Source organism: Canis lupus, chromosome 36 (assembly GCF_048164855.1).
Source record: "Canis lupus baileyi chromosome 36, mCanLup2.hap1, whole genome shotgun sequence".
Lineage (NCBI taxonomy): Eukaryota > Metazoa > Chordata > Mammalia > Carnivora > Canidae > Canis > Canis lupus.
The window spans coordinates 19,149,486-19,172,897 of NC_132873.1; the positions used below are offsets into that span (position 1 = coordinate 19,149,486).

The 23,412-nt window shown below is 37.2% G+C and overlaps 2 protein-coding genes and 1 long non-coding RNA gene across 13 annotated transcripts in view; 2 read left to right on the top strand and 1 right to left on the bottom strand.

Annotated features, from left to right (window-relative positions):
* Positions 1–11,067, top strand: part of WDR12 (WD repeat domain 12) — a 30,552-nt gene extending 19,485 nt beyond the window's left edge. For all 4 annotated transcript variants that reach the window (XM_072813072.1, XM_072813070.1, XM_072813071.1 and 1 more), the window contains 5 exons: positions 909–1,049; positions 1,149–1,254; positions 1,418–1,550; positions 3,153–3,225; positions 4,424–11,067. In XM_072813072.1, the coding sequence (XP_072669173.1) occupies positions 909–1,049; positions 1,149–1,254; positions 1,418–1,550; positions 3,153–3,225; positions 4,424–4,501 (531 nt within the window). In that variant the 3' untranslated portion in view covers positions 4,502–11,067. The remainder of the gene's footprint in view (positions 1–908; positions 1,050–1,148; positions 1,255–1,417; positions 1,551–3,152; positions 3,226–4,423) is intronic.
* Positions 7,634–12,889, bottom strand: LOC140625618 (uncharacterized). Of its 4 annotated transcripts, none has more exons than XR_012024959.1 (6): positions 12,691–12,889; positions 10,909–11,066; positions 10,087–10,217; positions 9,894–10,001; positions 9,488–9,581; positions 7,634–7,767 (listed from the first exon to the last, which is right to left on the bottom strand). It is a non-coding gene; the product is annotated as an uncharacterized lncRNA (long non-coding RNA). The 4 variants fall into 4 exon arrangements; XR_012024961.1 differs by lacking the exon at positions 12,691–12,889 and adding an exon at positions 12,311–12,476; XR_012024962.1 differs by lacking the exon at positions 12,691–12,889 and adding an exon at positions 12,134–12,301.
* The window catches only part of ICA1L (islet cell autoantigen 1 like), an 80,162-nt gene continuing 69,200 nt past the window's right edge, over positions 12,451–23,412 (top strand). For 2 of the 5 annotated variants that reach the window (XM_072813061.1, XM_072813060.1), the window contains exon 1: positions 12,451–12,576. The gene's annotated coding sequence lies outside the window, so the exon portion shown is untranslated. Of the gene's footprint in view, positions 12,577–12,609; positions 12,912–13,002; positions 13,096–23,412 lie in introns of those variants that run through there. The other 3 variants (XM_072813057.1, XM_072813059.1, XM_072813058.1) reach the window with 3 other exon arrangements.

A 23,412-nucleotide genomic window follows, 5' to 3' on the forward strand; every position in this document is an offset into this window, starting at 1 on the left:
AGAGCTGGAAGAGAGGTCTCAGGTCATTTGGTCCAGGAGTTGGCAAACTACAGCTTACTGGCTCATTGGCTGTGTCCTATTTTTATACTACAAAGAGCTAAGAATGTTTTTTGCATTTTTAAGGGGTTTTTAAAATAAAGAAGAACATACAACAGAGACTAGAAAGACTAAAATTCTTTCTGGACCTTTATGAGAAACTTTGCTGATCTCTGATCTGATAGAAGCCTCTCACATTATAAATGAGGTAATATTTAAGGAGGTTAAATATAATAAAGTTAGAAAAGTAGATTGTCTCCCATTTCAGAACTCTTTCCCTCTCTCTATCACGTGTTCTTTATATTTAAGATAGACATTACACCTAGTTTGGGAATTTTAATTTGAGAAAAAATTAGAGATTTGGAAGTATTAAATGAACCATGGGCATTATTTAAAGATTGAATAAGAGAACTAAAAGATGCTGAGGAAAGGGTGAGAGTAACCTGAGATTCATTTACCTGGAAGAGTTAGGAAGAACATGGCAGCATCTGGAGTCAAACCTAGATCTCTCTGACCCCAGAGCTTTTCAGCTAACTTCTATATATAACATTTATATATGAGTTAGGGTTAATATTAATACTTCTCAAAATAAAAAGTAGATGGGAAGGCAGCAGGATATTGACGAAAGACTACAAACTTCGGAGTAATATTTGAGTTCAAATTAAATCTGCCATGTGTAAGCTGTATGACCTTGAGCAAGTTCCCTTTCTCTGCTTCATCTATAAAATAAAAGCAAGTATCTGTTTTGGAGGGTTATTATAAAGAACTAAGAAAGCTAAAGCATCTGGCATAGGGGCTTCAGAAGTAAATATTATTGTTTCAATTACTCTAAACTGAAAATGCTTTTCCTTTTGGTTATCTTTCATTTCTAGACTCCTATAGTGACCCTCTCTGGCCACAAGGAAGCAATTTCCTCGGTTCTTTGGTCAGATGCTGAAGAAATCTGCAGTGCATCTTGGGACCACACAATTAGAGTATGGGATGTAGAGTCTGGCAGTCTTAAGTCAACTCTGGTAAGACTTATAAATTCAGTGATTCTCTGATTAACTTTGAGCTTCTAAAGATAGTTATTTCTAGTCCACATGGTCAAATGTTCTTTCTCTGTTTTTCAGACAGGAAATAAAGTGTTTAATTGTATCTCCTATTCTCCACTTTGTAAACGTTTAGCATCTGGAAGCACAGATAGACATATCCGACTGTGGGATCCCCGAACTAAAGGTGAGTTGTGTAAGTCACTGAAGGAGAAATATGTGTAAATAACATCAGTTTCTCCTTTCACCAGAGATGTGTATTAAAAGATAATTTTCTACAAACATTGTTTTGTGTTCTACCTACTTATCTTCTAAAATTCAATAATTATTATTATTTTTATTTTGTTCAGATGGTTCTTTGGTGTCGCTGTCCCTGACCTCACATACAGGCTGGGTCACATCATTAAAGTGGTCTCCTACCCATGAGCAGCAGCTGATTTCAGGCTCTTTAGATAACATTGTCAAACTGTGGGATACAAGGAGGTAAATCCTATTTATGATCTACAAAGAAAATACATCGATTACTTATTATATACAATGACAATGAAATAAATGCTGAAAAGATTATCCAGAAGCAGAAGGGTGAAAAAGTTTTTGGTTATATGACCTGATATGATAAATATTCATGTCTAAAAGAAAAGCCAGGGTCAAAGGAATTTTCTTCATTATTGATAGATTATTTATTGCATTCTGAAAAAAATTATCTTGAACCTTAATATAAACATGATATAGGAAGCCAGTGGTTTCTAAATAAATGGAAGCATAATCAAATAAGAAATTACATGTTAGTAGGAAATTAAATAAATATACATATTTTAAAAGATAACTAGATATTAAAGTTCTCTTTTTTGATACTGTATATACAGAGTGCCCCCAATGAAATGCATACACAATTTACGTACATATTTTTACAAGTAGAATGGAGAGGCATTAATCAAATACCTGTTGTTTACCCAAATCTGTATTCTAACATCCTTACACTACCTTATGATGTGTGATTTGTTATTATCTAGAAAGTTGTTAACATTTTAGTTGGATACTTTATATAGCCATTAGCATATAGTTTCTGATAATAGTAGTAAGTGCCATGAAGAAAGTAAAGCAGAGTAAAATGATACTTCTTTAGGGATGGGCTCTTCTTGAAAGTGATTTTCTAGTGAATTGAACAATGGGAAGGTATTAGCCATGCACAAATCATGTTCCCATGATTAGAGGGAACCAGCAGACAAGGTGGGGAAAACCTTAGCGTGTTGGCAAAATAAGAAGGCCAGTGTTGATGGAATGTAAGCAAGGAGAAGAGTGGTAGGAGATGAACCAGGTAGTAGTTGTACTGAGTAGTACCTTATGGGCCATGGTAAGGAATTTGGGAATCATTCTAAGTACCCAATAATGGGGAAGGCGTTGGGGGGCTCTAACTAGGGTAGGAAGAATGGAAGCAGAGAGGTTCTAAGTTGGATTCTTGGTATATTTTGAAGACATCTCTTTGGCAGGATAGGCTCATGGGTAGAATATGGAAATAGAAATCAAGGAATAATGCCCATTATTTTCTGCCTGAGCAGTTGGGCCATTAGTGGTGCAATTTATTCTGATGGAAAAGAGTAGAGAAACAAGTTTATGAGGGAAAATCAAGAGTTTTGTTTTTGTTGGTTTAAATTTGTAGTGCCCATAAGATATCCACATGTTGAGTAATTGGATACACATCAAAATCAGGGAATGAGTTTGGACTAAAGATAGAAACTTGAGAGTTGTCATCATATACATGGATAGACGAAGGATATATAAGGTCATGAGTTGATGGTAAAAGAAAAATGGTCAAGGAAGTGTGAAAATGAGACTAATTATGAATAAATATTTATAAATAGCATTTTTCCTATTTGAATATTTGTTATAGTAAATCTCTGTATTCTGCTAATGATAGGGGAAAATCAGGAGAGATGGTCAATAAGTACTCAGGATTTTAAGATTAACTGGTTATAGGGGCAAGGATGATAAAGTCTGTAAACTTTTCAGAAAAGTAAATATGATGTGTCATATATTTTAATATTGTGAAATGCATATAACATGGTAATACTTTGATTTTTTTAGTTGTAAAGCTCCTCTCTATGATCTGGCTGCTCATGAAGACAAAGTTCTGAGCGTAGACTGGACAGACACAGGGGTAAGAATTTATTAGTTATCTGGTAAAGAGGAAAAATAGAGAATAAATCTGGTCTTTGTATTTAGGGAGTTATTAATTTCATTCTATCTGATAATTATAATTCTGTATTCTAAGTTTTCTCATAAAATATTACTCATAAAAATCTCACATCGCAAAAAAAAAGTCTCCCATCACGTTCAAAGAAGAAACAAATTTGTTTTTTATAATTAGGAGTAGTAAAATTTGAAAATTTTGAAGCAGTTTTTTTCCCAGTTTTTTTTTTAAAAGATTTTATTTATTTATTCATGAAAGACACACAGAGAGAGAGGCAGGCTCCATGCAGGGAGTCTGATGTGGGACTTGATTCCAGGACTCCAGGATCATGCCCTGAGCTGAAGGCAGATGCTTAACTGCTGAGCCACTCAGGCATCCCTTTTTCTCAAGTATTTTAATGAAATGTTTTAAGTCCATAAATTTGCTCCTTTAGACTAAACAGATCTATTTCCCACTTAAATTTTGCAGAATTAAGTCTAGACTATATAATGTGCTTAAGGAATTAGAGTTTACTTCTTTTTATGTGTAAACATTAGCTCTTATTGCCTAAGGATTCTTTCCAAATACAGGTCCTAAGGATACTTGAATAATTTGTAATATCCATTTACCTGCAAACAGTTAAGATACTCTCCTATAAAACATAGTTTTCTTGGGGCACCTGGGTGGCTCGGTGGTTGAACATCTATCTGCCTTTGGTTCAGGTCGTGATCATGGGGTCCTGGGATCAAGTCCCACATCAGGCTCCCTGCAAGGAGCCTGCTTCTCCCTCTGCCTATGTCTCTGCCTCTCTCTGTGTTTCTCATGAATAAATAAAATCTTTAAAAAAAAGAAAAACAAAAACCTTAATTTTCTTAAATAGAAATTAATTAAAAACTCTTATCACCCCTCAGACTTTTAAATTTTATTACATTTCTTAACAAATGCTTCATAGAAAGTACAGTAGCCTCAACCAAATTCAAATGATCACTTTTAAAGTTTTAATATAGTGTATTATAATATGGTAGTGAAATTGATGTAATTGGTCCTTTTAAGTATTAACTCTGAATGCGAGTTAACTGCTCATCTATAATTCTTTCTGTAATCAGAATCATCGGTATTTAACTATGTTTCACTATCATACGAAATAATTATGTTTACGTGTTTTTTTTCCTCTCCCTTTATGCAGTTACTTCTGAGTGGAGGAGCAGACAATAAATTGTATTCCTACAGATATTCACCTACTACTTCTCACGTGGGAGCATGAAAGTGAATGACAAATTTGACTATAGAGATTGTTTCTGTAAATGAAATTGATAAAGAATCCTCAGATTGTATCAGTGATGGTTCAGAAAGCAGCCTCTTTAAGTTTATATAATGTTTTCACCCTTGTTAATTGCTATCACTGTTTTTCATTTTATATTTATTATACAATAGTTTGTGTTGTTAAAATATAAAATGTGACCTGCCTTCTCTGCCATATGCAAACTCTTGAAACTAAACTAAGTTTTTTAGTTTCCTTTTAGAGGTATTCATTTGAATTAAGATTTGCTTTTGAGATGCTGTAAAAGTATTAAAAATATAGTAATTGTCCAGATATTTATTTCTGATGAGGAAACGAGTTTTTTTTTTGTACATTAGCTGTTTAACAAAAGCATCATAAGAAAACTAATACATTCTAATAGAGAAAAAATTAGAAATATAATTTACTTAGGGTAAAATAATTGATGTTTATAATAAGACTTTGTGGGTATTCAGAAAATTAAAACATTTAGATGCTGCCAATGAAGAGTTTGTTGAAATATATTAAGTGGAGTACTTGTATTAAAGATGTTAGAATCCTCTAGAAGTTACATACAGATTTCATGGTAACCTGGAATCTTTCTTCCTAATATATCCTTGTATAGAATAGAATCTTTAGACAAACCTTTCAGTCAGTATTAGATAATATTCTATAAATTTTATATCATTAGCATTTATTTTAATGCATACATTATATACCAGATATTTAATGTAAATGTCTTCTTAAAGTGTGACTTATTCCTCAAGCAGAGCACTTCAGCCTCTAATATATGGAAAATAAGTTTAGTCTCATCACTAGACTGTAATTCAGTAAATCTCACAAAATGTTCCTAACAGAGGTCTAGGAAATAATACATATACTTGGCTGCAATTAAGAGCCGAATTAGCAGTAGATTAAGCCAGAAGTTTAGTTCTCTTACAAGATGAAATCCAGAGGTAGTCCAGGTCTGGAAAGTTTCATTCCACACTCTTAGGGACCCAAGCTCTGTCTATACATAGGATTTGGTCCTCATCTTCACACAAGAGCTAGAGCTACTGTTACTATAACATTTCTTAAAAGAAAGTATGTTTTAATGCCAAAAAATAGGGGTGGCTGGGTGGCTCAGTCAGTTAAGCATCTGCCTTCAGCTCAGGTCATGATCTTGGGGTTCTGGGATTGAGCCCCACACTGGGCTTAGTGGGGAATCTTCTCCCTCTCCCTCTGTATTCTTTCTTCCCTCTCTCTTTCTTACTTTCATTTTTTTTTTTTTAACTTCTATAGGACAAAGAAGAATTTATATTCTTGTTTTGGATGTTCCCTGAATGAGCCTTAAGGACAGAGTTATTTTAAAGGTTTTCTTTACACACCCAATCTGGGCTTTTCAGTTGTAGTATGCATACACTAGGTAATTGAAGCAAAGGTAAAGAGGCCTATTTATTAGATGTAGTGAACAGAAAAGGAAGTGGCATCACTTATTGTTTCCTCACTTATTCTCAACCCTGGTTCCAAGGATACATTCATGGTTCAAGCATTCTCCTTTGGGATGGGTGTAACATTAATGATCAAGGCTCTGGGATCAATCTTCTGCCCAGTTTCTCTCCTTGTGTAACTCAAGTGGTTAGATCTTATTCTTCAAACAGGAAAAGTATGAGAGGACAACTGAAGCCTAGAAGACTCAGTGCCCTTAGAACATATTGCTCTCCTACTCCCATCCTCCACCATTTCCTCCAAAGTAGGCGTCTCCCTTTCAATGGTCCATTTTCCTCTATTTTAGTTACACCAGAGACAAGGGCTTTACATGGACTTATCTGCTCCCAAGATTCTTGTGGAAAAATGAGTGTTGCTGCTTTCCTAGCAATGGCAAAGTTAGGAATGAGGCAGTGCAGTGCTCAGGACCTGCTGATTGGTACAAGATTACTTATGCTATCTTGCCGTAGTAATGAGATTCATAAACTTGTTGATGCTTGCTCTTACCTCATCAAAGTTTTAAGAAATTCCTTTCTTACTGCTTAATGATAAGCATTAACATTAAAAATCAGCCTCAAAGTCTACCTAATAGTTCAAGAACAAAGGTTGAACTTCTCCCATGTACCAGGGTCTCTTTGAAGATGGAGGAAAGGGGAGAAAAGCAGAAAATGTTTAAGACATGGACACTACCTCCAAAAAAGATAACCTTGCATGGAAATACTTATATAAATATTATATAAATAAGAATTAGTTATAACAGTGACTTAAATGTATAAAAGATGTAAATATAAGGTAGAAAGGTGGCATAGAAAAGGAAGCAACTAGCTTTATGGGAAGTAAGTTGGATGTCAAGAAAAATATTGTAGAATAGTGATATTTGAGCCAGATCTGGACAGATACTGGTTGGGAAGGTGGAGATGGTCCCTCTGGCACAGGGAGCAGCACAAAAGCATCAGAAATGATAGCTAAGAAATAACACGAGGAAGGAAGAAAATATATTTTTTCATATGCTAAGAAGTTCAGTTTTGCTTCCCTCTTTTAGTTAAAGCTGCCTCCAGGTCTTATCTAAGACATGATTATCTTTTTATATTGGAAACCATGAAAACAAAACCTGGCTGTGGCAAATACCTAGAGATTATCCAGGTAGACAGTTAAGTTATATAAGATTTTTTAATTCTACATAGAATGCAGGAAAACGTAATAGATTTTTAGGAATAGATGACCAGTATCTGCTTTGTCCTGTGAATTTCGAATGGCCATTTTGGAACTATTGTCATCAATGCATAATAATATATCAAAATGCTTCCTAGCATTATTGGGGAAAAGAACAAATGAAAGTTTAAATTGATATAAAATACACATAGTTGGATAATTGAACAAACAACCCTGCTAACCACATACTCTCTGGAAATTTGATAATATTGAAATCTTTTCACAAAAAAAATTTTTATGTATTCTAATTTTGAAAAACTACATATATGAAGCAAACATAAGGAGAAATAATTTTGATACTACTGTAGCTCCTAAAAGGACAAAAAAAATAACATTTTAAGACAAGGCAATCAATATTTAATTATTCCTTTTATTTAAAAATTCATTAATTGGAATCAGGTTTCAAAACGCAAGTGAAATCCAAATTTTACTAATGAGAAACTGCCAATAAAAGCACCAAGAACTTTTATTTACTTTAATACTGACATTTTTAGACTATCCTAGACTTCTAGTATCAAACATACTAAAAAGGGATAAGAAAAAAAAGGGATAAGAGTGGGTAGGGGTGGGAGCTGTAAAAAAAAAAAAAAAAAAAAAAGTAATGTTAATATTTTGTTATATAAGCTAATTATCTTTTTTCCTTTTTTATGATTTTCATTTTAATGCCAATATAGTTAACACAGTGTTGTATTAATTTCAGTTGTACAATCTACTGATTCGACAACACTGATTGTACTGATTCTGTACATCACCCAGTGCTCATCATAGCAAGTGTACTCCTTAATCCCCATCACCTATTTCACCCACACCCCCCATCCACCTCCCCTCTGGTAACCATCAGTTCTGTATAGTTAAGAGGCTGTTCCTTTGTTTGTCTTTTTTCCTTGGCTTGTTTCTTAAATTCCACATGAATGAAATCATATAGTATTTGTCTTTCTCTGAGTTATTTAACTTAAGCATTATACTCTAGCTTCATCCATGTCATTGCAAATGGCAAGATTTAATTCTTTTTATGGCTAAATAATATTCCATTGTATATACATACTACGTCCATTCACCTACTGATGGACATTTGGGCTGTTGTAAATAATGCTGCAATCAACATAGGGATTGCATGTATCCCTTTGAATTAGGGTTTTTGTATTTTGGGGTTAAATACCAGTATTGTGATTACTGAATTGTTGGGTAGGTCCATTTTTAACTCTTTGAGGAACCACCATACAAGTTTCCACAGTGACTGCACCAGCTTGCATTCGTACCAACAGTGCAAGAGGGTTCCTTTTTCTCTACATCCTTGCCAAAACTTGATATTTCTTGTGGTTTTGATTTTAAGCTAGATATATCTTTTAACATAACTTAGTAGAATTTTGGGGGTTGCTTAATAGGGCTAGATAGGCTATCTTTGTTAAAGTATCTACTGATATCCACAGATTTGAAGAAGTAAATTATTTACTGGTAGTGTCTATTAAAATGGCAAACACACACACACAAAACCCACCCAAATCCACCTGTATCCTACCATAGCAATCCTTTGATATTAAAATGATTAAGTGATCTTTATTTTACTTTTTTTTCAAGATTTTCTTTTTTCTTTTTTTTTTTTTTAAGATTTTATTTATTTATTCATGAGACACACACAGAGAGAGAGAGAGGCAGAGACACAGGCAGAGGGAGAAACAAGCTCCACACAGGAAGCCCGATGTGGGACCCGATCCTGGGATTCTAGGATCATGCCCTGGGCCAAAGGCAGGTGTAAACCACTGAGCTACCCAGGGATCCCCCAGTGACCTTTATTTTAAAAGAGAAATATGTGTGTTAGAGGGGTCGAGTCATTTGACCAGATTTCATGTAGCCAATAAATAAGTCAGGATTTGAATTTGGATGTATCTGAGTCTAGAGCTCAAGCTCTAAATACTACATATATATTCTGCTAATGATTAGGTCATCCATAAGAATGATATTTTTATAAATGTGAAGAATAAGTTTATGTCTTCACCTACATAAAAGAAAGGCTATATATAAATTTCTGTGGCATTTATTGGTACCAAATGACCATAATGTTATGTTCAGCTTTGCATGTTCTTGCCTTTAAAATAAATTTCAATTTTAGTATACCACTAAATGTATTAGCATAATAATATATGTGTTCTTTAAAGACTATTTCTTTTCATATGGGAATTGCATATAACCAAAAGGCAACTTTAGAAATTATCCTGTTACTCATTCATATCATTTGAATTATTACATTATTCATGTTATTAAAGGAAACGACAATCCAGACAGCTTAAATACCTTGTATGAAGGTGTATAGCCAATTAATGATGGAGATAGGACACATGCCTCAGAGTAATTAAAGATCCAGAGAAATGATCTTGTTAGGTACAATCTGAGTTGAGAAACATGTCAAACAATTATATGGATATGGATAGTTAGTAAAAATATAGACAACATGCCAGGGAATTAGTAATACCAAATTAAGTCCAGTGGTTGTTTCAGGGGGAAACAACCAAAAAGGGAAATACTTTTTTTATAGGTCTATAGCATTTGACATTAAAAAAAATCATCCTAATGATACTGTCTCTAATTCTAGCCTTGAATCAACATGGGAGAAAGCATGTTTAGCTTGCCATTTGTAAGTAAGTAATAGTGTAAGCATCTGGGAAGATAGCTTTCCATACCCTCACTAACGGCCACTGACCTGTTACTTCTGATTTCCTTGATAAGGTCAAACAGATGAAAAGGAAACTGGAACACCTTGAAGAAATGGGAGCTATTTCCACGATATCAGGTTCAGTAGATCCCTGATCTTTAATAAGAGTAAAATAGTACCAAAGCATAGAATTCTTAGTATGTTTTTAAATACCAATTGAAGTTTTATTTAGGAGACTCACCAGAGGTCTGCTTGATAGTGCAAAAGATCATTGCTGTTTATTGTTCTGGGATCCCAGATTTGTGGAGCCTCTCAAAGCTCCCAAGTGACATCCCAAGTCATCTAATGGTCTTCTAGTTCACTTGTAGAAGCCTACAGTGGAGGAAAGCACTTTATATTAAGATAAATCTGTTGATATAAAATTAGATAGTACTTCTAAAAATATTCGCACTTCTAGATGAAACATCTTCCCATATAAAAGTATTTGAATAGTGTTAAATTCTTTTGTTTTCTAAAAAAGCCCATTTAGAAATACTAAATTTTAACTACTTTGGGAGCCTCATTTTCTGTTAAGGGGCAAAAGGCATTTAAATATATATTTTTAATCAATCCAACAGCTAATGGAAGATTACTAATTCATTCTATAAACATTTATCAAATATCTGATTAAGAAAGCCTGATTCTTGCCCAGGAGCGTCAGTAGCTCCACCATATTTGCTGAAACCATTCTTAAACTGCCTCCACTTGCCCACTTTCTGGAGTGACCTGTGAAGGAAATGTGATGTGTAAATGCTACATTTTTATGGTGACTTGGAGACATTGTGTATCTTTCATTTATTTTCTCCAGTTAAGTAAACAAAACCAACAGGCCTTGCCCACAGTACTCTGACTTTCTGGTGTATTTCTTGGAGTGCCTTTATCTGCCTCAGATTGAGCTGAAGAAACATACTAGTTTAATATTCTCTTGAATTAAACTTTATCCTGTTGGAACAAGCATTTTCCAAAATATCCCAAGAAACTTAACATATCATGCATGGTAACATTCTGAAAGTCATTTTCTTACCACATTAGAGTCATTTATTCTTTAGGAAGAAAAGTGTTCAGTTCTTTTTAGATATTTTATACAGTATCCTTCAGTTGTCAATTAGCTGTCTTTCCTTCTGTTCACTTATTGAATAAACATTCAGAATGCAGTATGTATTACTCTTGAAGACTCAGCTACTGAAATGCATAAATATTTTACTTTGGAGGAGCTCAGCATCCAATGGGGAAGACAGGCAGAAAAAAAATTACAATTGTTGAGAGTAGAAATATGTCCTTAGGAGGGATGCTAAACTTAGCATGAGTGAGTCAGGAAAGATCTGAGGAAGTACAGCAGTTCTCCTCATTTGCCAAATGCTAATTCTTCCCTTCGAAGGATCTAGACTTGGAGAACCTGAGAAAAGCTGTGGACTCCGAGATTGTCACCCCTAGGGTTAACGAGGTCAAAATTAACCAGAAATCTAAAGCTTGTTTTTCAGAGGCCTGTTTCTCCCTAATCAGCTATTGTGTGTTTCCAGACCCCACTAACAAATCCACTAGGGAGACCTAGGCTAGAAGTCACTGATAGGGTTCCAGCCTATGAACAGAAGGCCCGGTCTTCCTCACCCTAGATAATGAGCCCAAGACCCCCTCCAGTTTATCTGGGCTCTCCTGGAGCATGCCCATAGCCCCTTTCCTTGTCCTAAAATCCCTGACAGCAGGTGCTGGACTTTGCCTCATTTTAAGTCTCCACCACAAGTGAATATGGGATGTATGTTACATGTTTGCTCAGTAAGCATGCTCCATCTTTCCTCATGAAAAACCACAAGTTTCCCTCTTCCTTTTCATCAATATATGTGTAACACCAACCCTTTTATTAAAAAAAAAAAAAAATCCCTCCCCCTTCTAGATTTGAAGCATGCCCTTTTATCTCTTTCTTTGGCTGCCTCTGGAATAAACCCTTTCCTCTCATACATGATGTCTCAGTGATACCCTATTCTTTATCCTATTCTAAAACTACTTCTTTTGGGATGCCTGGGTGGCTCAGCGGTTAAGCATCTGCCTTCAGCTCAGAGCGTGTTCCTGGAATCCCAGGATCAAGTCCCACCTTGGGCTCCCTGCATGGAGCCTGCTTCTCCCTCTGCTTGTGTCTCTGCCTTTCTCTGTGTGTCTCCCATAAAAAATTAAAAAAATAAATAAATAAAAAAACCCCCACTTGTTTCAGGTTTTTAAGGTAAGTGCTTTGTAGCAATATTCTAGAAACTCACTCCATATTCCACATTTTACAAACTTATTAGTTACCACCTGGAGTGCAAGCTTAATAGCCTATGTCACAGTTATAATTCGTATTTTGTAAAGCCTCAGTAAAGTGATAGGATATTCGGAGTCATCTTTAAAAAGAAAGTTCTTTGAATTTAAATTCTCTTCCACCAGTAACAATTTACTTTTGCCTTGTTTACCATTAAAAAAAAAAATTAAGGTCTTAGTCTCCATTTTTGCCGTCTACTCTCGAAGACCTCATTTACAAGTTATGATTATGCATATGTGCATCTGAGGTCAGTTATTAACAGTTATTAACTCAATCCTCTTTAAGAGGAGAGTTCAATGCAGCACGTGAACGGTCCCCGCGTGCGGCACTGGCGCGGACTCCGGAATGCCTGAGGCTCGGGAGCTCAGCGCCCGGTCGGGGCGGCCCCGGAGGGGCCTGCAGGTGCGGGGCGGGGCGGGGCGGGCCTGGAGGAGCTAGGGGACCCCCCCTCCCCGCCCCCCTGGGCTGGGGCACCGGGCTTGGAAAAGGAAACCCGGAACGCCTCAGAGGTCTCACGCTCAGTTCCTTCACTCCGATGCTCTGAGCGCTGCGGTGTTTGTTAATAGCCCGGAATCTGGCGAAGGAGGACCGGAATGGGTCCCGGAGTTGATCCCCAAACCGACCGAGGGCCCGAGAGGGCGAGAACGCGGACGCCGGGCCGAGACGCCGCGCGCGCCAGGCCGCCGGGTTTAAATCTCCCGCCGCCCGCAGCCGGAGCCCGACACCTCCACGCACGGGTGCGGAGGGGCACGGGCTGCGGGAGGGGCCCGGCGGCGTCTCGGGGCTCGCGGGCGGCGGCGGCGGCGGCGGCGGCGGCGGCGGCGGCGGCGGGGACGGGGACGGGCGCCGGGACGGGCCTCCGCGCAGCCGAGCGCGGCCCGAGGTGGCGGAGGACCGGCGCGTCGCGGCTGCAGCGTCGCGGTGAGAGTGCGGCCTCGGCCCCCTCCCCCGCTCCCTCCCCCCTCCCCCCTCCCTCCGGGCGGCGGGCCGCGCCCTCCCCCGGCCTCCCCGCGGCCGGAGGCCGAAACCCCGGGTTCCCGTGGCGACGCCCCGAGGTGGAGGCGCGGCGGGAGGCGCTCGCCGCGCGCACACGCGGTCTCTCGGGGCCTCGCCGGCGCCCGCGGCCTCCCTCCGGACGGCGCCCCGGCCCGAGCTCCCCGGGGGCAGGACGGCCCAGGAGCCGTGTCCGGCGGCCCTTGGGCCCCCTCAGGGCGGGAGGGCTCGCCCGGCCCCCGCCCCCGCCCCGGGCCCGCTTGCTGGGGTGGCTTCTCGCCGAGGTGGAGGTCGCCTCCCCCTGAGGCGGACGGTCACGGCCTTCAGGTGCCTTGCGGCTCGCCTCTTTTTTTTTTTTTTTTTTCCCCCCCTTCTGTTGTGTTTGTTTTTATGTCATTATTTTGTAATGGAAATGCCTTCTCTAGAAACGAAGTGGCAAGCGTTTGGGTAAAAACAAAAACCTGAGGGGCAGCCCCGGTGGCTCAGCGGCCCAGGGCGTGACCCCGGAGACCCGGGGTCGCCGCGTCAGGCTCCCTGCAGGGGGCCTGCTTCAGCCTCTGCCTGTGCCTCTGCCTCTCTCTCTCTCTCTCTCTCTCTGTTTCTCATGAATAAATAAAATCTTTTTAAAAACAAAACAAAACAAAACAAAAAAAACCTTAATCAGTGCGCGGTTTGAGGCGAACTGCAGAAAGGCCGAGCACCCGAGGCGTTCGGCGCGCACATCCCACGGCCGCGCACCCACCACCCGGAGCTGGGAACGCGCATCACCTGGTCGGGCGCTCAGATGATGTCAATGGTCAGATACCTGATGCTCTGGAGAAAGATGGAGAGGGGGAAAAATCCGACCTGGCAACCACCCCGTGACGCCGTGGGTTTGCCAGGAGAGGGGGTGGGATTATTTTTCATGTAATAGATGATAATGCACAGAGCAAAAACCCCATTATAAACTAGGAGTCTCTATGAAATAGCTTATTGGGAAAATCACGTTTATATCTACGGTTTTAGATTTTCTCTTAAGCATTTATTTCTCTAAGCATTTATGCATTGATTGCTTTGGTTTAGACGTAGGCAGCGTACTGTAAGGCGATATTACTTTCATCATCTTAACATCAATATTTATGGAGTAGCCACAGGTGCCTCATCCTTTAGTAGGACGTTAATTACACATGTATTGGCCAAAGAAACATCTACTGGTACGTATATACTTTTTATGTGATGAAAAAATTTTGATCGCTTTATATTTATCTGTGCCCAACATTGCCAGTATTCTGCAAAATTTCTGTATTTAATAGCGCAGAAGGATTGTGCATCCAGCCATTGAAACAACTCTGTGCAAGACGTTGCTCTAATTATCGGTAATTATAATTGCCAGGCAAATCATTATAATTTTAGAGTTAAATGGGTGCTCAAAGCTCAGCCAGTCCAAAGTGAGAAAACTGCAAACATGAGATTGGTGCCAACGTGACAGTTGTTGAAAAACTAGGAAACCACATTTTTATTAGAAATATTTATTATAAAACAATTAATAAGATTTGTTCCAGAGACTGAACTGGCACCAAATACCAAAATGTATCAGATATAAAAGAGATGATATAAATTGTATTGTTTACACCATCCAACTTTGTGATTTCATAGTGTGATATGTCCTATATTTAAATTTTTTCACTTTGTTGATTTTCTCTGTTTTCCTGTTCTCTGTTCACAAATTTCTCCTCCTTCATTTTGTTTCTTTTACTTTGGGTTTAATTTGTTCCTCCTTTTCTGACTTACTAAGGTGGAAGCATAAATAATTGCTTTTACACCTTCTTTTCCTTTTAGGCATTTAAAGCTGTAAGTTTTCTCTAAGCATGCTTTAGCTAGACACCACAAATTTGGAATGTTTTCATTATCATTCAGTTAAAAATATTTTAAAATTTCCCTGTGATTTCTTTGATCTATTACTGGGTATGTTATTTTTATTTCCAAATATTTTAGAATTTTTTAGGTAGATCATTGCTATTGATTCCTAAATTAGCAATGTTGTGGTCAAAAAACATGTATGATTTCAGTACCTTTAAATTTATTGAGGTGGGTTTTTTTGTTTTGTTTTGTTCTGTTTTGTTTTGCCTAATCACAAAGTTGGACAGTGTAAACAATACAATTTATAACATCTCTTTTATATCTGATACATTTTGGTATTTGGTACCAGTTCAGTCTCTCGTACAAATTTTATTAATTGTTTTATAATATATAGTCTGTCTTGGGGAATGCTCCAGTTACCCTTGAGGGAAAATTGTATTCTACTGGTGGTGGGTGGAGTGGTCTAAATGTCAGTTAGGTAAAACTTGTTGAGAGTGTTGCTCAAACCTTTTATCTTCACATTTTTAATGTCTCCTTGTTCTGTCAGTTACTTTGGGAGACGTGTTAAGTCTCAAGTCTCTAATTATAATTGTAGATTTATCTATTTCTCCCTTCAGTTCTGTCAGGTTTTTTTTTTTTCTTTATGATTTGGTAGTGTTATTAGTCACATACACTTTTTAAGATAGCTGTGTCTTTTTGCCAAATTGACTCTTTTATCATTATGAAATGCCCATTCTAGATCTGAAAATACTTTTTAAATGGAATCCTGTTCTGACATTAATAGAAGCTTAATGTTTGCCTCTTGCTATCTTTTCCTTTTAACTCATCTGTGTGTTTATGTTTAAAGTGTGTTTCTTATAAACTACGTACAGTTGGGTTGTAGGTGTTTATCCAGTCTCACAACAATCTCTGTGTTCTAATAGTGGTATATGGTCCATTGATATTTTTGAAACTTTTTTCTGTGTTTAGGTTAAGCGTATTGATATTCTTTTTAAATTTAAATTCAATTAATTAACATGTAATGTATTACTGGTTTCAGAGGTAGAGGTCAGTGATTTATCATTCTTACTTAATACCGCCAGTGCTGGTGTTCTTTTTTCCGTTTTTCTCATTTACTCTTTGGTTGTCTTCCCTTGCCTTCTTTAGAATATTTAGAAAAATATTTCTTTTCCTATCTTTTTAGTATGTTTCTTGAATTTATCACAACGTATTTTCAAAGATACTCTAGTACTTAATCAACAGTGTAAGAATATTATTACATTTATATTTGCAATTACCATCTTCTTACCTTTGTGCTCTTACACATTTTACTTCTATATGTGACCTATATTTTTATTACTTTTAATTTAAAGAAATCAACTTTTTAGTGAAATTTAAAGATGCATGTGTATACGTAATGTTCAAAAATTCCTTTGTATTTATCAACATATTTACCTTTTTTGTTCTTTCAAGATTTTATTTAAATTCAAGTTAGTTTACATATAGTGTAATATTAGTTTCAGGGGTAGAATTTAGTGATTCATCAGTTACATACAACATCCAGTGCTCACTACATCAAGTACCCTCCGTAATGCCCATCACCCAATTATCCCATTTCCCTACCCACCTCCCCTCGAGCACCCTCAGTTTGTTCCCTATAGTTAAGAGTCTCTTATGATTTGCCTCCCTTCTTTTTTTTTTTTTTTTAAGATTTTATTTATTTATTCATGAGAGACAGAAAGGCAGAGACACAAGCAGAGGGAGAAGCAGGCTCTCTGTGGGGGACCCCAGGATCACTACCTGAGCCAAAGGGAGATGCGCTTGACCACTGAGCCACTCAGGTGTCCCTGCGTCCCTGTCTTTATTTTTCCTTCCCTTCCCCTATGTTCATCTGTTTTGTTTCTTAAATTGCACAAAAGAGTGAAATCTTATGGTATTTGTCTTTCTCTGACTGATTTATTTCACTTAACATAATATCCTTTAGTTCCATCCATGATATCATTGTAAATGGCCAGATTCCCTTCTTTTTGATGGCTGAGCAGTATTCTGTTGTGTATATATATACCACATCTTTTCACCACAACCAAGTGAGATTTATACCTGGTCTGCAGAGGTGGTTTGATATCTGCAAATCAATACATGTGATATACCACATTAATAAAAGAAAGGATAAGAACCACATGATCCTGGGGCATCTGGGTGACTCAGTGGTTAAGCATCTGCCTTTGGTTCAGGGCATGATCCAGTGTTGTGGTTGGAGTCCCTCATTGGGCTCCCCACAGGGAGCCTGCTTCTCCCTCTGCCTATGTTTCTACCTCTCTGCGTCTCTCATGAATAAATAAATAAAATCTTAAAAAAACAAAGAACCATATGATCCTCTCAATAGATGCAGAAAAGCATTTGACAAAATATACCATTGTTTCTTGATTTAAAAAAATCCTCAAGAAAATACTTTCTCTTCTCTCTGCTTGTGCTCTCTCTCAAATAAGTCTTTGAAAAAAATAAAATAAAAGGAGACACCTGTGTGGCTCAGTTAAGCATCTGCCTTCAGCTCAAGTCATGACCCCAGGGCCCTGGGATCGAGCCCCACATCCTGCTGATTGGTGGGGAACCTGCTTCTCCCTCTCCTCCCCACTCATGCTGTCTCTCATTGTCTCTGTCACCATCTCTGTCTCTCAAGTAAATAAAATATTAAAAAAAAATCCTCAAGAAAGTAGGGATAGAAGGAACATACCTCAACATTATAAAGTCCATATATGAAGGATCCATAGCTAATATCATCCTCAATGAAGAAAAACAGCTTTTCCCCTAAGGTCAGGAACAAGACAAGAATGTCCACTCTCACCACTGTTGTTTGACATTGTATGGGAAGTCCTCACCTCAGCAATCAGAGGCATCCAAAAAGAAATAAAAGAAAAAAAAAAAAGGGCATCCAATCAGTAAGGAAGTCAAACTTTCGCTCTTCATAGATGACATTTATATAGAAAGACCGAAAGACTCCACCAAAAAATTGCTAGAACTGGTACAGGAATCCAGCAAAGTCACAGGATATAAAATCAATGCACAGAGGTCTGTTGCATTTCTATACACCAATAATGAAGCAGCAGAAAGTGAAATCCTATTTACCCTTTTTGATTTCTCTCTTGCTTCCTGTGGAACTGAGTTTCTATATGTTATTTTCCTTCACTGTAAAGAATATTTCAATTCATTTGTAGTGCAGAATTTGTGTGTGGCACAAATTCTTTCAGCTTTGTCTGAAATTTTATTTTGCTTTCATTTTTGAAGGATATTTTTATTGGATATAGAATTCTTGGCCAACTTTGTTTCAAGATTTAAAGATACTTAAAGATACACTTTGCTTATCTTTTGCACTCCATTACTTTGTGAAGCAACCTCCTCCTCTTCCTGCTGCCCTGCCAAAGATGAAAGCAGCCAGGGGTCTCTGCAGTCCTAGGTAGGGATAGTCATTTTCTGGATTTTGGATCATTAGCTTTCCTGAATTCTCAGTCCTTGGTGGGCTTTAAGAAAACACTAAATTTTGTGGGTTATTTAGCTTATTCTCATTGTTGGGATGGAGTTAATATTCTCTTGCAGCTTTCTGAAGTGGAAATGGAAGACCAGTATTACACTAACTGAATTAATATTGCTTAAAAATATTTTTATTACTCTTATTTTATTTTTATATTATTCTTATTTTCCAGATTTTTTTTAATGGTATTCTTACAGTTGTTTCCCAGTGAATTTTAGATTCCATTTGTCTTCTAAAAAGAATTGCAAACAACTTCTTGGTAATGATTTAGATTACATTGAATGTGTAGATTAATTTAGAGACAAAAGAGCTCTTCGTTTTATTGTCTTGCTTTCTGAGAAAAAGGCGTATCATTTTAAAGTCTTTTCTCTATTTTAGTAGTGTGGGTTATAAAAAAAAAAAAAGATTTAATTTATTTATTTGAGACAGAGAGAGAGAGAGAAAGCACCAGCAGGGGAAAAAGCAGAGGGATAGGGACAAGCGGACTGACTCCACCCTGAGTGGAGCTGGACACAGGGCTCCATCCCACAACCTTGAGATCATGACCTGATCCAAAATTAAGAGTCAGCTAGTTAACCAACTAAGCCACCCAAGTGTCCCTGTTCTAGTAGTGTTTTAAGTTTTCTTAATATAAGTTATTTGGTGTTGAATTTGTTCCTAGGAATTTTAAGAGATATGTTTTTTTTCTTCCATTATATTTTCTATTGATTTTTTGGGAAATTGGTAGGAAAACTGCTTAATTTTGTATACTAATTTTATAACCAGTTACCTTTGAAAGATTTTATTACTTCCAGTAGTTTCACAGTGAATTAAGTGTTTTGGGTATATTGACACATGTAAAATGATAGCTTAGACCCCTCCATTTTAATACTAATCCCTCATTTTTTTTTAAAGAATTTATTTATTCCTGGGAGACACAGAGAGGCAGAGACATAGGCAGAGAGAGAAGAAGACTCCATGCAGGGAGCCTAATGTGGGACTCGATCCCAGGACCCCAGGATCACCATCTGAGCCAAAGGCAGACAGTCAACCACTGAGCCACCCAGGCGCCCCCCTCATTTTTTTTTTTTTAGTCTCACTGTATCATTCAGCACTTCTAGAACAATGCTAATAACAGAGTAATAGTGGGCTTCCTTAATATTGTAATGTTATTCCTTGCTTTAATGGGAATGCTGTTGGTGTTTTACCATTAAGCATTATGGTGGCCGTTTTTAAAAAATTTATTCATTCATGAGACAGAGAGAGGTAGAGACATAGGCAGAGGGAGAAGCAGGCTCCATGGAGGGAGCTCAACGTGGGACTCAATCCAGGGTCTCCAGGATCAGGCCCTGGGCTGAAGGCAGATGCTCAACCGCTGAGCCACCCAGGTGCCCCTATGCTGGCCTGTATGTGTATTTAATAATTATGAGTTTGTGTGTATGTGTGCTTAAGCCCCTCCCCCATTAGAATAGAAACCTATATTCCCATTTCATTGAAAAAAAAAATTTTTTTTTTAAGTATACTCCATGCCCACCGTGGGGCTGGAACTCACAATGCTGAGATGAAGAGTCACATGTTCTATTGACAGAACCAGCCAGGTACCCCTGAAAGATTAAAAAAAAAAAAAAAAAAGGATGTTAAATCTTAGAGTGGATGTTAAATTTTATTAAATGCCTCTTTATCATGAAGATGAAGAATACTTTTGTTTTTGCTAACATTTTAATGAGATGTTCTGGAATTTTTGTCACAGTAATTTTCATCAAATTTTTATTTTTTTATACATGTACCTATTATTTTAACAATTATAGCAATTCTGTTTTGTTCGTTATAATCACATTTAGATTTAACCAAATTAAATGCTAATTGCTAACCCTTTTCACCATTTCTCCACTTTATAAATTCTTCATTTTTAAAGACATTTTAGTTGTATGGATTGTGGCTTCAAATAATTTATTCGTTTTGTTTTATTTGTTCTGGGGAGACATTTATGTTTGCTGTATTCCTAATTCTTGCATATTTAAAAGACTTTTCCAGATACTCAGTCTTCCTCATAGTCCTATCTCATTGATTCTAAGAAGCACCTGTTCATATTTTCACATCTCTGAAATTATTTCTGAAATCTGCAATTTTTATACATTTCAAAATTGATGATTTGAAAAATAGTTTACTTTGTAACTCTTTCTTATATAGAGTTATGTAAAATAATGGTATACTTTTCAAATGATGGTATCTTCCCATGATGAAATATGGTAAGATAGGGGCACCTGGGTGGCTCAGTTGGTTAAGCATCTGACTCTTGGTTTTGGCCCAGGTCTTGATCTTGGTGTTGTGAGATCCAGCCCCATGTCAGGCTCCACACCCACTGGGGAGTCTGCTTGAGATTCTCTTCTCCTTCTCCCTCTCCCCCTGCTCACATATACTCTCTCTCTCAAATAAATAAATCTTTTAAAAAATATGATAATTCCAAATTATTAGGTTACCATAAAATAATTTTTATCCATAAGATTTAAAAAGATCAGAAATTTAATAACAGTGTGCTGAGTTGCAGTGAATAAGCACTTTCCTCTCATTATTAGTAGGAGTAAAAATTCAGTACAATCTCTATGGAGGACAGTTTAGGAAAATGAAAAATTTAAATGCATATATATACTCTTTGATTCAGCCAATATACTTCCAGGATTTTATCTTATAGGCAAATTTGCATGTATTTTAAATAATATATATGCTTATTCTTACTATTCAGCATGGTTTAAATAATAATATTCCAGAAACAATTTAAATATGTCAATAGTAGACCATTTTAGTAAATTATAGTACATCCATTAAGTGGAATATTAAATGTTAAAATTATATTTCACTAAGTAGAAAATTCTATGTCATATTCTTTTTCACTTCACATTGTACACAGTACTCACTTTTATCCATTGTCTAAATGTGCTGAGGAGATGTCTGAAGCCAGCATAAATTATTTAATTTGTAAGCGACCCTGCTTCTTCTAGATGCTAATAACATCTTTTCTTTATCCTTAAAATTTGGCAACATCCCATAATATATCTTAAATCTTGATTATTCCGTGTTAATTTTTCCTGATACATGACAAAAACCTTTTAGTTTTTCACCTCTATATCCTTGAATATTTTGGCTGTTCCATATTGTCTGCCTTTCTGTCCAAGAATATTACTTATGTTAGATTTAAATGGTTTATCTTACAAATCTACCATCTTTGTTCTGACCTCTTTGTTAGAATCTAACCACCTTTATTTTGTCATGTTCATCCTGAATGATTTTCCCTGGCTTGTCATCCATATTACTAACTTGCTTTTCTGAAATAGCTATTCTACTTGGAGTTGTTTCTAATATGAATTCAAGTACTGTTCTCTCTTTTTTCCTTTTATTTTTTGCTTCTTTCAGCTCTTTTAAGAAATCTGTTTGGTGGAGTTGTGTTCTATTTATCTGATGCAAAGTTTTTCTTTAAAATTCTATTTTATGAAGCAGTTCTCCAAATGTACATATTTTTCTCTTTTCCATATTATGATCCCTCCTCCTTTTCAGCCAGTCCTACTTTTTAATATTATTTATTGTTGAAAAGGGCAGTTGTGTTCTGGACTACTCTTTGCCCAGAAATGGTATAAGCCAAACTGCCTTAGAGGCCAAGATAGGAGACTGAACACATTGTCGTGATCTCTTTTCTTTAATTGGCTGCTTGGTGGCAACAGTTGTCATATGCTCTCTCTAATCAGGTTCCCACAGCATATGTTAAACATTCATTCCAGAGGCAAATCAATGCTGATATATCTCTGATTGATCTGCTTTGCTTTAGTTTGCTGACAAGGTTGACCACTAGCTTACTGTTTTGTTTCTCTGCAGACATCTCTTGGCAAGGAAAACTTAAAAATGCATGGCAACTAGGTTTTAGGGAGCCCAATACATAATGCCTCTTGGCTCTTTTTTTTTTTTTTTTTTTTTTGAGATTTTACTTATTTATTCATGAGAGAGAGAGAGAGATAGAGAGAGAGAGAAAGGCAGAGACACAGGCAGAGGGAGAAGCAGGCTCCATGCAGGGAGCCCGATATGGCACTTGATCCCAGGACTCCAGGATCACACCCTGGGCCAAAGCAGGTGCTAAACCACTGAGCCACCCAGGCATCCCTACCTCTAGGCTCTTTTGTTGTCTCCTGAGATTGAAACCAATTCAAATAAGGTGAAAGGAGCTGAGGCAGATGGAGATAAAATATCAGCTTTATTGTTGAGAGAGCTGTTGGAAGATACAGTATGGGTGGTCTTCTAATATGTCTGTTTTCCAGCCCACGGGAAACTTTGGGTCTTTGTAATAGTCATACTTACCTAGGACTTTTGATAAATTAGTTCTACCCAATCAAAAAATATGGACCAGAGGTGAACTTGTCAGGTTTCTCACTTAAGGGGTAATAGGGCAAGAGGCTAGGAAGGTGTATGGAAATTTTGTCCTTGTGGAAACTAGAAGAATTGAAAATAAACATCCCCCACCTTAAACATCATGATCCCTTTTTTAGTAGTCTTCTTTGCCAGGAAATAGGCAAAGAAGAGGGAGATAGGTATTAGAGTACTTAGAGAGATAGGTACCCCGTAGAATGCTGTCTGCTTCCTCCATAAGTCTGGCTGCTGTGCCTTTAAGGACTCATGTTTTAGTGATTGATTATTGGAATTGTTCTTCAGGACCCACTCAATTTGCCAAAACTGAATCTCTTTGAGGTTAGATGAGATGCATGGCAGATTTGGATATCCGCTTTAAATATGATGCAAACTTCATTGTATCTGAAATTTATACATTAGCATCAGTGCTGTGAGATGTGACTATTTTGCACAGGGGTTTCCTTCTCTGATTTTAGTTCTATTTTGGTCATTGAAAGGAATTATGCAAACATGGATGCATTTCCTCA